Source organism: Actinia tenebrosa, unplaced genomic scaffold (assembly GCF_029948245.1).
Source record: "Actinia tenebrosa isolate PJP-AT-01 unplaced genomic scaffold, QUT_ActTen_1.0 PGA_scaffold14__42_contigs__length_11649687, whole genome shotgun sequence".
Lineage (NCBI taxonomy): Eukaryota > Metazoa > Cnidaria > Anthozoa > Actiniaria > Actiniidae > Actinia > Actinia tenebrosa.
The window spans coordinates 4,978,000-4,992,696 of NW_028292574.1; the positions used below are offsets into that span (position 1 = coordinate 4,978,000).

Below are 14,697 nucleotides of genomic sequence, written 5' to 3' on the forward strand. Positions count from 1 at the left end.
CCACGTATGTGCCCGGGTTCATATTCATTACCTTCTTTACTCGGCTTCCCGAGCCACGTTATTAATTCGCATCTAACTCTCAGAGTTTACGTCTTTTCTCGCGTATAAACTCGGCTCCCTGAGCCACGCTGCTAATTCGTATCTAGCTCCCAGAGCTCACGTTTTCTCGCGTATAAACTCGGCTCCCTGAGCCACGCTGCTAATTCGTATCTAGCTCCCAGAGCTCACGTTTTCTCGCGTATAAACTCGGCTCCCTGAGCCACACGCTAATTCGTATCTAACTCCCAGAGCTCATGTGTTTTCTCTCGTATAAACCCGGCTCCCTGAGCCACGCTACTGATTCGTATCTAGCTCCCAGAGCTCATGTGTTTTCTCTCGTATAAACTCGGCTCCCTGAGCCACACGCTAATTCGTATCTAGCTCCCAGAGCTCACGTTTTCTCGCGTATAAACTCGGCTCCCTAAGCCACACGCTAATTCGTATCTAGCTCCCAGAGCTCACATGTTTCTCGTGTATAAACTCGGCTCCCTGAGCCACGCTACTTCGGTTTTGCTCAAGTTCGTTCTAACTGTATAAGCTAACTAGCCCAACCCCGGCTACAGCGGCAAGAGTTGCAAAACTACACGTGAACCCGACGTTCTAAAGGACTGATAGAATGAAATTAAAGACTATACCTCTCCTGGCGGGTTTTGACCATCACCTTCGTTGTGCGCGGCGGGAATTTGACCAGGAATTGGATCAGGAATTGGACCAGGAACATGGCCAGGAACTTGCACAGGGGCTTGACCAGCTGGGCCGACGGGTGCTGGAGGGTCTAAGGCTGGTGGTAAATCATCTCGGGCGGCCATAACTCTCTCAGCAGCAGTAAGGGGGACTAGCGAAGCGGGTACACGACCAAAAAAAAATACAAAGAAATGTATGGGGTGACGAGGCCCTACAGGGGGTCTTGCGCGATCCGGGTACAGCCGCGCGATAAGTCCTTACTGCTGCTGTGTTGGGAATCGTTATTCAGTAAGGGGGACTCGCGATCGATGTCGTATATTTGCGGGTTTAACCCGCGGAATTAAGCACGCGGGTACAGCAGATTTACGGGATTTCCCGCGGTGTGTCCTTACTGCTGCTGTGTTGGGTACCGCGAACGGAGGTTAAAATATCCTTTATATATAGATGGATACCATCAAAAGCATTAGAAATAAAACTGTGCGCAAGCTCAGAACTCAGGTGCTGGACCGCTTAGACGCCGACTTTGCCTTCACGACATTTATGGAGGGAGATACAGACGAGACGATGGACGAGGAAAGAGCAGAAAGGATAATCAATTTGATGCCCGAAGGCGACTACCGTTTGGAGTTGACGTTTATAAAGTATTTAGACGGCGAGTGGATAATAGAAAAGGGCAGGAATCCAATACGGGCGTCTGGCAGGAAGGACCTGTTTGTTTTAAACAAGGACACGCGACCGGGAGCACTTGAGGGAATAGACATGCCCTTCTACGAAGTTGCTTACCCGGTTACCGTGGTTATTTACGGTGCGTACAAGATAAAGACGCCGGATGTTAAAAAGTTAAAACCAATGCGCCATCCAGGTAACTGCGTAGGGAAGCTGGTTAGAGAGTTCTTCGAAGATTCCTCCCGCGGTGGTAAATTAACCTTAAAGAGAAGAGAAGCCATCAGGAAATGGGAGCATGCTACTCGTAAAACCGGAGGAACCATCGAAAACATCAAGAAGTTGGAAACCGCGTTAGAAAGGCGCATACACGTCAAGGATATCACCGACGGTTTTATCTACCCAGGAACGCACAAGTATGGGGGCCGGGGTGCTCCTATAGTCATTTACCAGCACAACGCACATGCGTGGAGGAAGTTAAGGTTTCCTAAAAAGAAGGAGACAAAGGTCTATAAGAAGTCACCATTGACAGAATTAGTTCATGAGAATTCCATATGGTTAATGGACGCGGAGGGGTGTCAGTTTATGACCCAAGATGGTACTTTATACCGACCGGAAATGGAACACCTGCGCATACAAAGTGCATGTGAATCCCTTGGTGAGGACTTCTCAGACGAGGTCCTCAGCTCTCGTAGTTTGGACTTCTTGGCGGCCAAAAAGAGGAATGGGTGGAAATCCACGCCGGAGGAGTTCAAAGATATAGCCAAAGCCTGTGTAGAGCATGGTCACGGTGGTCTTTGGAACATGGAGTACGATGAAGACGAATACGTGTCGCTGGATATGAAACACTGTTACCCTGCAAGTTTTAAAGGTCTAGGAGATTGTAAGGAATATTACGACCGTTACGGACATCCAGATTCACAGTTCTTTCGTGTTGCGTTGGATGGTCACTACGACGCCCCAGTAACGGGGTTCGTACGGTTAACCAGCTGGAAATTTACAAAAGACTTACATCCAATAATCTATGCGTGGTACGGGAAGCACCTGCAGGAGAAAGAATGGATACCCATACCCCTATTGAAGTTCTTTGAAGAGCGCAAACTCCTGAAATACACAGCGCATGAAGCCATACTTTGTCACAGCGCCTTTACGCAGTGGTTACCGGAGCATAACCCCACGGCGCGTGTGGTCATAGGTAAATTCACGCAGGGCGCAAAAGAAGGCGAAAAACATATGCAGCGGCGCCTAATAACGGACGAAGGTGAGCTAAGCTTCCTCATCAAGCGTGCCCACGATCAAGGAACAATGGTATCCGTGGAGAAATGGGATTACCTCGTAGATGATAAACTACACAAATGGAATGCTTTGTGTTACTACCAAGACCATCGACCGCAGTATTATCATCTGCGTGCCAGCATGTTAGCCTATGCGTACATTAACCTACTTGCGATGTTACTGCGGTTTGACAAAGAGGACATCCCGCGCGTAGCTACGGATTCCTTGTACGTAAAGCCCGAAGTGTTAGAGAAGATGAAGGAATTCTACACCGAAGATGAGTTGGCGGAAAGTGGTCAATGGCGCGTTAAAGATGAGGAGATAAAAGCATGGAGAGAACGTGTAGAATATCACGGAGAAAATACTTGGGGCGTCGTAATGCCCACAATGAGGCCCATGCCAACCGTAAAGGACCCCATTTCCTACCAACGCTTCTCTTACCTTTACGGTACGGGAGGCAGCGGTAAGACTACGCGTGTGTTAGAACTCTTTCCGGCCTTAAAAGTGCTAACGCCAACGCACCGTTTGGAAAGGGAACTATGCAGTCAGGGCCACGACGCGCAGACCTACCACAGCTTCTTTCGCTGGAATGGTCAAAAGTGGGTACCTGAAGCCATCCGCGACATACCACCAGTAATACTTTGGGATGAGATTTGCACCGTGCCTTTGGAAATCCTGCAGGAGTTCGTAGACTTCCTCCGCGGAAAGTGCCAAGTTGTATTTGCCGGAGATCCATGTCAACCACCTCCTTTAGCCGGAGAAATGCCCCATGAATGGTTAAAAGAAATGGTAGACCATGCGGAGGAAATTAACGCCGACTACCGCAGTAAGGATCAAATAAGAAACCTGAAAGCAGAACTTCGGGGCCTCAGTGATGCCGAGCAATGCAAAACACTGCGCAAACGCGTACGAGCGAAGTCCTACGAGGACTTTCTATACGCCTGGCATCCAAAGGATCTGGTGCTGAGCAGCAAACGCGCAGCACAGTCTCGCATACAAAAGGATTTGCTAAATATACACCGAGAGCGCTTCCCTACGCATCTCGTACCTGTTTGTTATAAGCCGCGTGACACCCGCATGCAAAAAAGAGATGTCTGGGTACCAGGCATGAATGTTCAACTAGAGAACACTGTAACCCACGATAAAGCGTGGGTGCCCATGGAAAAGGTGGAAAAAATAACCTCCCATCCAGATTGGCGCTTGGGTTACTGCATGACAGTCCACAGCGCGCAAGGGCTTACCATAAAAGAAACCTTATGGATCATAGACCAGCGGCTGTGTTGGAGCAACCTTATCTACACCGCCATAAGCCGCGTAGAATATGCCAAGCAGTTGAAAAGAGCCTGGGGGCCGCAACTGCGCTACGATAAGACGCCAGAGGACGTAGCTAAGGAGAACATTGCTAAGAAACTCCTTCGCTACAAGCGGCACGACGAAGAAAAAGATATGACGTTCGACCTATGCGTGGACGACGTCTATAAGAAAGGGGCGCGGTGTGCCAAATGTAACATACCTCTACTATGGAGGTTTGACCCAAATGACGATCAGCAGTTCTCCGTGGATCGTATAAATAATAAACGCGGCCATTGCAGAGGTAACGTAAGACTGACATGCCTAGAGTGTAATCGGGCGCGTGGAGCAGCACTACTCTGAGTCTTTGGGGACTATGAGCAGCTCTTCCTTGACAAATCCACGACTTGGGCCATCTAGGTAATACAACACGGGTTGCCCTTCCTTGGTGACGGACTTTGAAATCTCATACGTTTCCAGGGACCAGTTAGGATCCGTGGCTCTCTTACTGCCACCTTCGAGTTCCCCCGGCTGATAGAGGTATCTGACCACTATGTTGCGGGGGAGCTTTTTTTCCTTCAGTCCGACCGCCCTCAAACTTCTGACGTAGGACTTGTGTTCCACGTGTTTCTTTTTTATGGCATCCTTGGGTTTTATTCCTGTAGCCCTGGCCGCCTCGTTGTTCAAAGCCGCGACGACCTGGGGGAGCCGCTGTGTCCATTCCCTGTTGCGTTTGGAGGGATCTTCCAGCTCTTTCCAATACTGGTATCCAAAGAGACGCTCGGCCAGGGTCTTATTAAATCTTTCGACGATGCTCTGACCCTGTGGTACTCAGCTTCGGCTCTCCTAATTTTAGTGTCGTGGTCTTTCAAGGTCTTAGTAACCACGCCCATAAACTCTGTCCCCGCATCCACCTTGCAGCAGCTTAGGCCATTTCAAAACGCGCTTATAAATCCTACCTAGGGCTTCTGCGACTTCCCCAGAATCCTTGCTGGTTATGGGTTCGGCGTCCTTGTATCTGCTTGCGATATCAACTACGGTCAAAGCGTATCTATAGGTCTTTCTTTTCACCTTGTCGTGTGGTAAGAAAAGCAAATCCGCCTGATGAACTTCATTAGGGGTATTTACGGTGAAGCTGGGCCTGGGAATGTACTTAGGCACAGGAAGATAGACCTGCCAGAGGGTTTGTTTTCTTAACCAGTTCTTAGTCGTTTCTTCTGATACCCTGGCCGCGGTCGCGAGCTTCTTGATAGCTGATGCTCCTCTCCAATAGCCTTCGGGTCCATAGTAAATCCTTTTAAGTTTGTCCTCTACGCGGCCCATTATATGAATTCCAAAACGAGATTGATCTTTCGCCCGTTGAAATCCACCGTCTCTCCGTCCACTTTAATGGTGATGTTTATGCTTTCTACCAAATTAGACAAGTCATAGCTTAAAGAAATGGGATTGTATTCTACTAGGTCAAATGGATTACCCTTAGGTGGAAACTTGGACATTAGATTACTGGGTCCTTCATTAAAGTACGAGCTTACTAGGCTGCAGTAAACTTCGTAGTTAGCGGGAACTTTCCATTTCACGTCAAGTTGGCCATTGATCGTGGTACTAGTAAGGCCCAGGAGTTCTACCAATGGACTGTCCTTTAAATTAGCGCTTCCACTATTTTTCTTGAATTTCATTTCATGGGGTAATCCTGTGGTAAGAGTATATCCATGCTTTGCTAGCTCCTTAGCCAGTGTTATAGGGGTGTAATGGGAATCTGGCAACTTTGGTTTGGTGGAAGTCACAACGACAAAGCCGCCAATCAAATTATACCAAGAATTGTACAAAGAGCAACTAACCAACCTTACCTTATGAGCTTTGATGGGAGGATTCAGATAAGTAGTAAAGTCATTCTCGTCGCTTTCCAAAAAGACGATCATTATATTAGATACGCCAAGGCCACGCCTCCCGCCAGCCCTGTGATTCCTACGAAGACCAATTCGCTATCTTTTTGTTTCTTAGAAGGCTGGTAGTAATTCTTAAACTGAGGCTTTCTTAACCCCGTTAATGCCGCGGGGTGTGCTTGCGCATAAAGTTTAAAGGCGTAGTCCGTATTTTCGAAGTTCTTGTCTGCCTGCATCTTGTCTTGGTAGTTCTTATCCAACCAATCCCTGTAAGCTTGTCTTTTTTCATTCCAAGCTGCCACGTCCCGCTGATATTTCTCCAGCGCCAAGTCGTGCCTTTTCCTCTCAGCGGCTAATTCTCCGCTTTTGTCGCCTCTAACTAATCTGTCCAAATATTGACCGCCATAATATATTACGCCGTAGGGAGGTACTTTTCCTTTCGTAGGTAATCCTTTAGCATGATAGCCCCGCCAACGGCAGCGGTCATCTTAGCAAAGTTAGCGAAGCTCTTGCTTGGGTCTTCAGTAAAGTCTTCTTTGAGCACTTTCTTACCTACCCAACCAATACCCGCAACAATGGAAGTAATAATAGCTGCTTCTTCAACAGTTTTCAACAACGCGGTCGACATTATATTACAAAGCGAGAAGGTTATTCCATTTCAGGGATCTTACTTTTTCTAACAGCCGGTTCCACAGGTGCGTGATATGTTGTGGCCTCCCACTTTACTTTTGGCTTCGTAGCCCGCCATTGTAAGTAGAGGCTGCCTGCTGCTATAGCAATTCCTATCGCGCCAATGACGTACCCAGGATTAATAAAGGATTCCTCTTCCTCCACCTTTTCTTCCTTCTTTGCTTTGTTCTTCCTGTTCATCTCCCCGAGCTTCTTTCCGGCAGCAACTCTGCCTGGAGATTTAGCCTTGGTAATCTTTTGCTCCTCTACTTGAGGGGTTTCCTCCGCCTTCGATTCAGTTTCACTCATTTATATCTAAGGACTTGAAGGACTTGACAAGTAACTTGATGACGACTTGACAATGACTTAACGGCGACTTGACAAGTAACTTGATGACGACTTGACAATGACTTAAGGACGACTTGACTAAGTACTTGAGAATGACTTAAGTAAGTACTTGACAACGACTTGACTAAGTACTTGAGGCGACTTGATCAGGTACCTCAGCAAGTGCTGCCTGGAAGACCTTTTCGACTTCTCTGTCCTTCTTGAAGTCCTTCCAAGACACCAGTACCTCCTTCAAGTCGACATGCTGAGCCACGTGCAAAGCCGCAGAGGCGACTGCCATTAACTTACCGCACTTCAAGGACAACCAGCCGCAGGTTATCTTAAGTTCTTGGGCGATGACATAGTCCTCGCTTATGTCCTTCCGCAGTTGCTCCACGTCGTCTATGGGCAGTGCAAGTCCAAGCAATTTAGTCGCAAGTCGGATAGCGGAGTCTGCTACGGCGTCGGTAGTCTTACTTGCAAGGGCGGCCTCGTACCTCTTATGGAACTTTTTGACTTCCTCTTCTGACAGCTTATTAACTTGCTCATGGGTAAATTCCTTACCTATCATTTCTTTGCACTTCCCAGAAGACACCAGGATGTTAAGTTGTTCCTTAAGGTTACTTTCATCTAACTGCGTGGGGACTTCATCTAAGAGCTGCTCAATATCCATATACATTAGGAATCATAGATTCCAACCGTGTAGGGAAACCTCAAAGAGAAGATCATCTTGGAATGTTGGTGCGTCTTTAAATGCCGCATGTATTCGTGTAACTGTTCCTTGGATATATCACCGCCATAGTCGCTTAAGATGGTTTCCAGATCACTCCGACTCGGAGTATAAAATACGACAAGTGAACCTATGTTTTCCCTGAAGGGTTTAGAGACGCTGGTAAGCTGTTGCGAGAGCAACCAAACGCTGATATTGTCATGCCTACCGCTAAAGGCAAGCTTCACCAACTCCGAAGTGCGCTTTTTTACGTCGTCCCCGCAGGCGATGTCATCCAATATGAGGAGTGTCTGCGTGTCCTTGGGGAATTGCTTGTGCCAAAACTTCAAATGGCTGGATAACTCATTAGGATCTAAGATATCTACGAAGAAGTCGTCATCTTTCACTCCTATACCTTCCCAGGTGCGGTTATTCACGTAGGTGGGGCATAATAACACGATGTAGTCGAAGCGGTATCTAAAGGGTCCTAATAGCTGCTCCACTACGAACTGCGTTTTGCCGCAGCTGGTGGGTCCTACTATCAGAGCATTGCAGGGAATATGGTTCGGATCCATTATATATACGATGGACCCAGTGGACGCAGTAAGAAGGATTGCCGGCGACGCAAAAGATAAAAGAGACACCATAGAAATGCAAAGGGAGGAGATCGATCGGTTAAAAGAGCGCGTGCAGGAATTGTACGATGAAATGTGCGGTCTGAAGCGCGCGGAAAGGTTTGGCGCGCTTTTGACGATGGCCGGTTGGGCAAAAGAAAGCGTTAAGGACTTTATGCGATATCTGCTGTAGAGCTGCTTTAAAAGACACCTTAGAATGTTAAAGATAAGGTTGTTAAATTGTTAAGGATGTCTGCATGTGCTGTTTAAAAGATGTCTTAGAATGTTAAAGATAAGGTTGTTAAATTGTTAAAGATGTGTGCGTATGCTGTTTAAAAGACACCTAAGAATGTTAAAGATAAGGTTGTTAAATTGTTAAGGATGTGTGCGTATGCTGTTTAAAAGACACCTAAGAATGTTAAAGATAAGGTTGTTAAATTGTTAAGGATGTGTGCGTATGCTGTTTAAAAGACACCTAAGAATGTTAAAGATAAGGTTGTTAAATTGTTAAGGATGTGTGCGTATGCTGTTTAAAAGACACCTAAGAATGTTAAAGATAAGGTTGTTAAATTGTTAAGGATATACGTATGAGTCATTTAAAAGACACCTTAGAACGTTAACTATAAGGTTGTTAAGGATGTCTTGCATGTTACTTCTAAAAGACACCTAAGAATGCCGAGTATAAGGTCGTTAAATTGTTAAGGATATACGTGCACGTGCTGTTTAAAAGACACTTCAGAATGCTGAGTATAAGGTTGTTAAATTGTTAAGGACTATTATTTCTTTTCTTAAGAAAATATACCTAAGAATAAGGATATTTCTTTTCTTAAAAAAAAAGATAATAGTCCTTAACAATATGATAACCTTATCTTTAACATTCTTAGGTGTCTTTTAAACAGCACATGCACATATATCCTTAACAATTTAACAACCATACACTTAACATTCTTAGGTGTCTTTTAAACAGCACATGCACATATATCCTTAACAATTTAACAACCATACACTTAACATTCTTAGGTGTCTTTTAAACAGCATACGCACACATCTTTAACAATTTAACAACCTTATCTTTAACATTCTAAGGTGTCTTTTAAACGACACGTGCAGACATCCTTAACAATTTAACAACCTTATCTTTAACATTCTAAGGTGTCTTTTAAACGACACGTGCAGACATACTTAACAATATGATAACCTTATCTTTAACATTCTAAGACATCTTTTAAACGCAGCTGTATGCTCCCGTAGACCTGTTTTAAAAGACACTTCATAATGTTAACAATAAGGTTGAAAATACGTTATATGGTGGTTAAGATACACTTAAGTATAAATGAACTGTTCAATGTGTAAAAAGGTGTTCAGCACCAAACAAAGACTACAATACCACGTTCGTCGTGGCGTTTGCACAAAGAAACCAATTAGTAAAGTTTGTAAGGATTGTGGTAAAGAATTCAGCACCGTTCAAAAGATGCGACAACATCAAGACAAACGCATTTGTGGGCTTTGCAAAGGCTGTAATAAGGAATTCCCTAACACCTCCGAGCACCTGAAAAGGGGCGTCTGTGAACAAAGCAGACAGTGTAGTTTCTGTAATAAGATACTAAGCAGTCGTCAGCGTTTACAGACGCATCGGAGAACGCATGAAGTCAACTATCGATTTCTCTTTGGGAGCTACGACTTGGAAGGCGTGGATTGCTACCAATGTGCGGATTTGATGAGTCGCTGCCCGCATAAAGAGGATTACTTAAGGAATCGCATAGATTACCATAAGAAGATAGTCCGTACTTTCCCCTCTTTTGAACGCGCCGAAGGCGTTCCGTGGACTAAAAGGGAGTATTGGAGGCAGGAGTGCGATCGTTGTGGTTGCATCAGAGAAGAGGAACATATCTTCAACTGCCTCGACAAATAAACGTCCTTAACAATATAACAACCTTATACTCAACATTCTGAGACCCTTTTAGAATGGGGTTTGTGCAAAGAGTCTCAAATCCCATTCTTATTTTTCTTGTTGTTTGTTAAGTATCATCAAAACCCCCTTTAAAGGTATATGCTAGCCTACTTTGTGGCATTTCTGGGAGGATTCCTAATCACCCTTTCAATATATGGACTGTATTACGTGCGAACTACCAGCCGATTGCATTACGCCCCCCACTCCGCGTAAAAAATACACCTGCCTTCATTGCGGCAAGGTATTCCTGGAAGGATCCTTCGTGGGGCATTGGTGCTCCGCGGATCCTAAAGCGCAGCGGACTTTAGCAGACATTAAGAATGCAGAGGACTCTCAGGCTCATACTTGACTACGTCAAATACCCACCTGCCATCCTTTTTACCATGACTCATAACATGGGTGACGTCCTGCCCTTCGATGGCGTACCTTATCCTATCGGGCGCCCAAAGGGTGTATGTTCTTTTTTTATTCTTTAAGACCAAACGCAGGCGGTCCAAGTCTTCAAAGACCACGTAATTCTTTATCTCGTAGATTTCCCCCACCACCAAATCGCGCCAGTGCGTTTGTATGAACTTTAACTCGTTAAATTTATCCTTGTCCATATATTCTATGAAATATCTTTAAGTGTGTTGCCAAAGTCTCCGAGGTTTTAAAGCCCTTACAACACCACCTGCAGGGAATTCGTAGGTGTTCAGCATACGCAGTGATCTCCCTGCAAATGACATCGTAGTCGCTGCTTATGAGCACCTTATGGCCGTTTTCTTCATACCTCTGTAAGAGCAGTTGCTGATCTTCAGATAACCTGCCGTTGCCTTTTGGGGTCTTTAGCTCTATGCAGAATCCACAGTAATGCGCATGCGCATTCGAGATCATTAAGTCGGGTTGGCCGCGTTGATATCCTTTCTGCCAGCACTTTATACGTTTGCCGTCCGAATCCTGCAGTTCACCTAGACCAGGGGCTATGAGCATTTGGGGGTAAAACTTGCGGATGTAGTCCACTACCTTTTTATGCAGGTCAAATTCATTTTCTATTTTGAATACCAACTTGTTTGGACCGTCAAACCGCCTTTCTATTTCATATTTACCTGTCTTTCTAAGGGCGGGGAGAACTTCTTCAAGGACCCAGTCCTGAAATGCCTCCGCTTTTGACATCTTTGAGGAGAATATCAATTGATACAATCCAGACTCACTCACATACACGGAATGTGGCTGCTCATTTGCAAGGGCGACACGATTCGGGGCTACCTTTAGTTCATCCAGCCTTTTCTTGTATTTATCACGAACGTGCGTCCTAACTGCATTTCTAGGTTTTTCATAGCCCAACGCAATAGCAACCTCCCGCGCTTTGAAGTACAATTTATCGCCTTGCACTATGCATTGCAGTTTGGTTTCGTTGTTTTCGAATACGCGAAGCATTGTATATCTAAGAAATATTTTAACCTTAATATGCAACACTCTTTAGTTGGTTCATTTCCACGCTCAGTTGCGCGTCAGACACCACGAAGACGTAGCAGTTTATCTTGTCAGCGTCCTGCGCGTCAGTATTCTTGGTGCGTTTGATCTCCAATGTTATGCCGTCCTGGGTATTTACTAAACGTAAACCCTGACCATGTAGGTCTTCGTCGTTAATGGTGCGCATGTCAATCCACAGCGCGTACTTATCCTTAAAGAATTCCTCGGGGCTAATTTGGTCGCCAAACTTACGCTTTGCCTCTCTGTAGACGTCTTCAGGTTTTATTCCCTGGGAGTAAACCTTGTTTGGAACGCCGTTGATATTCACGCCGACGTTAGTAATGTTGGGGTTGTGAAAGGCTTCGGAGTCGCGCTTACCGGCCTCATAGGGCTTAGCAAACACCAGCATTAACCCCGTGAGACTTCTTCGGGGGAGGTTAATGCTTTGGTTGATAACCTCGTCCGTCTTATCCAAGAAGCTAAATGTCTTGTACATCACTACGTGGTCGTAAAGGAATGCCTTACCGGAGCTGTATTCCATGCCAGCGCTACGTGCTAAATCTTCGCTGTATACCGTTTCGTACTGCAGCTCTAAGTTGGTGATAGAATAAGGATCAACAGTCCCGCTAATTGCGCTGTCCATGCCTCCAATGACGTTCGTAGTGTCCGCCAAGGTTACTTCAAACTGCAGTTCGGATAACTGTCTGGGGTAATACACGCCATGGTTCGTAATTACTTCAAAGTCCAAAGGGATAACGTATTTGGTACCGTACGCAGTTACTACCCTTGTTGCGTCTGCTACTGCGGTTGCTCCGCTGGAGTCAGTAGGCGCCGGGTTGGTGTCGCTGCGAAGCTTACGAAGGATGAAGCTTACGAAGGATAACGCTTCCGATTCCCTGCTCTATCTTTTGTGCACGGTCAAAGGCCGTCAACCATAAATCTTTGTACGTGGTGTACAGATCGTACCTATTTAAGTCTAAGAGGGATTCCCAGGCAAACTTGATTCTCATCTTAGAGACGAGGTTCCTACCCACATTATTGATGGTATAGCGCTTGTCCTTGGTGCTTGGTTGTATTGCTAGGTCGAACCTTAAAGCCAAGGTGCCAGGAACCAATACTAGGTTATCCGTTAGACGGGGTACGCCTACATACAGCGTTTCTCCAGGTTTAGCGCTAGAAGACGTGAATGTGACCCGGTGAAAGGTGCGTTCTGCTTTAAGTCCGCCAACCTGCTTAGGTAATACGTTGGGATTTAACTTTGAGCTTATCATATATAATGGAAGTAGAAGGAACGGATTTTGACCCCCTTACCGAAGAAGGCCAAGTTGATATTAATGACGAAGAATATGAAACCCTGCTTCCTAATGACAACGTAGACGGACGAAGTCTCTTTGAGAAATTGCTGAACAAGTATGGCGTCAGGGCCCGCGATGCTATGCGTTCCTTGAGAGATAAATTTAGGTCTAAGAACCCCCACACGCCCATTCCAGAATACTTACAAATGGAATCCCTTGGCGTGCGGTCGGACTTAATGGCGGACCTCATCGAGGACCTAAGGGAGCGATACCCAAGCCTAAACCTGGCTCTCTTAGACATCCAAATAGGAGACAAAGGGCAGGTTCAAGTTAGAGAATCGGGTAGGGGAAAATGGCACAACCTGTATCAAAGGAAGAATTCCCACCTGCTTAACCAGCTTCCAAAAGGAGTCACAAATGCGCTTGGAACGCCCAACTTGACGATGCTAAGCACTTTGACAGAAAAGGAAACAGAAGCTGCTCAAAGGGCCTTCCGTAGAGGTATTTTGAACCCTGCCACTAAAGTTGCCCTCAGATCCGCAATCAGACTGCAAGAGGAGCACCGGGTAAGACTCGAACAATTAGAGACTGTCGAAGAGGAAAAAAGCAAACAACTTAAAGAACTTCCAAAAGATAGCGACGCGACTGGAGGCTTAATGAGATACTTAGAGAAAATAAGGGCTGAAAGGGAAGCACTTAAGAATGAAATACAGGAAAATAATATAACCATCGATGACCTTACGCGACAACTTGATGACGTAACCAAGAAAGAAGGCGGTCTCGTCAGTCACTTCAAAGCCGCCCAAGAGGAAAACCAAGCATTACATGAGCGTATAGAAGAATTGGAAGACGAATTCATTAAACAAAATGAACTAACTACTAAAAGCCATGCCGACGAAATCGTAGACTTTAGGAATAGACTTTCTAAGGCGTTGGACGAAAAAAGCGACGCAAGGAATAAGTTAAGGGCTGCTTTGAATGAAGCGGCGGGGAAAGACACGGAACTACAGCGCTTAGGACAAGAATTAATGGAGTCCATCGACAGAGAAAGACAAGTAATGCTGGACAAGGCAGTGGTGGAGGAACAAATACGGCAACTTCAACAGGCCGTCGAAGACTTGGAGTACGAAATAGATCGACAGCGAGTAATAATCGAAGATCAAACTCGTCCCGAAGAAGAAAGGGAGGCAGCCCAAAAGGAAGTAGAAACCCTTCAGGAAAGAGTTGCGGAATTACGAACGCAAATAGAAGGTAAGGAAAAGGAGCTGGGGCTTACCACCAAGGAAAAGATAAAAAGGGCCCTTTTGAAGTATGGCGTGCCGCTGGCATTTGCGGTTGCTATTAGCACCGTAGTAGGGGTAATCTTGTCCACACTTAAGGCTACAGGCGCGGGCGTAAAGAAATTAGGCAGTGGGCTGACGGACTTGGGAAAAAAGATGGCAGCCGGTCTTCCTGGGCTGCTTGGTAGCGTTCTTAGCCTGGTATTAAGAACCGGCGGAGAACTGTTGAAGTTCGTGGGGAATAACATTTGGATCTTGGTCGTAGCTATTGGGGTGGTACTCCTGAAGAAGATGAAGGGCTAATCTTATCTGGGTACGTTACTGATGGCTTATCGTCGTCGTCGGGCGCCCAAGGCATCCTCGACGGGGGATAAGTAAAGATAGTATTCGCGCCGCCTTGGTAATGCGGAACTAGCGGCAGCACACTCATGGTGCTAATGGCCTTATGATTATAGACAGCGTCCACCCATTCATATTGCCCATTTATTCGAAGGACGCCGGGGTATTTACCACCACCGGCGGCATCGCTGGGGCGAACTTGAAGCTTTGCATATTGACAATTAGCT

The 14,697-nt window shown here is 45.9% G+C and overlaps 1 protein-coding gene across 6 annotated transcripts in view; it reads right to left on the bottom strand.

Annotated features, from left to right (window-relative positions):
- The window catches only part of LOC116303072 (uncharacterized), a 57,074-nt gene that overhangs the window by 2,783 nt on the left and 39,594 nt on the right, over positions 1 to 14,697 (bottom strand). The window contains exon 1 of one of the 6 annotated variants that reach the window (XM_031712527.2): positions 675 to 3,834. The exons of the other annotated variants lie outside the window; for them this stretch is intronic. Within the exon in view, the coding sequence (XP_031568387.2) occupies positions 675 to 848 (174 nt within the window). The 5' untranslated portion in view covers positions 849 to 3,834. Of the gene's footprint in view, positions 1 to 674; positions 3,835 to 14,697 lie in introns of those variants that run through there. 6 annotated transcript variants of the gene reach the window in all.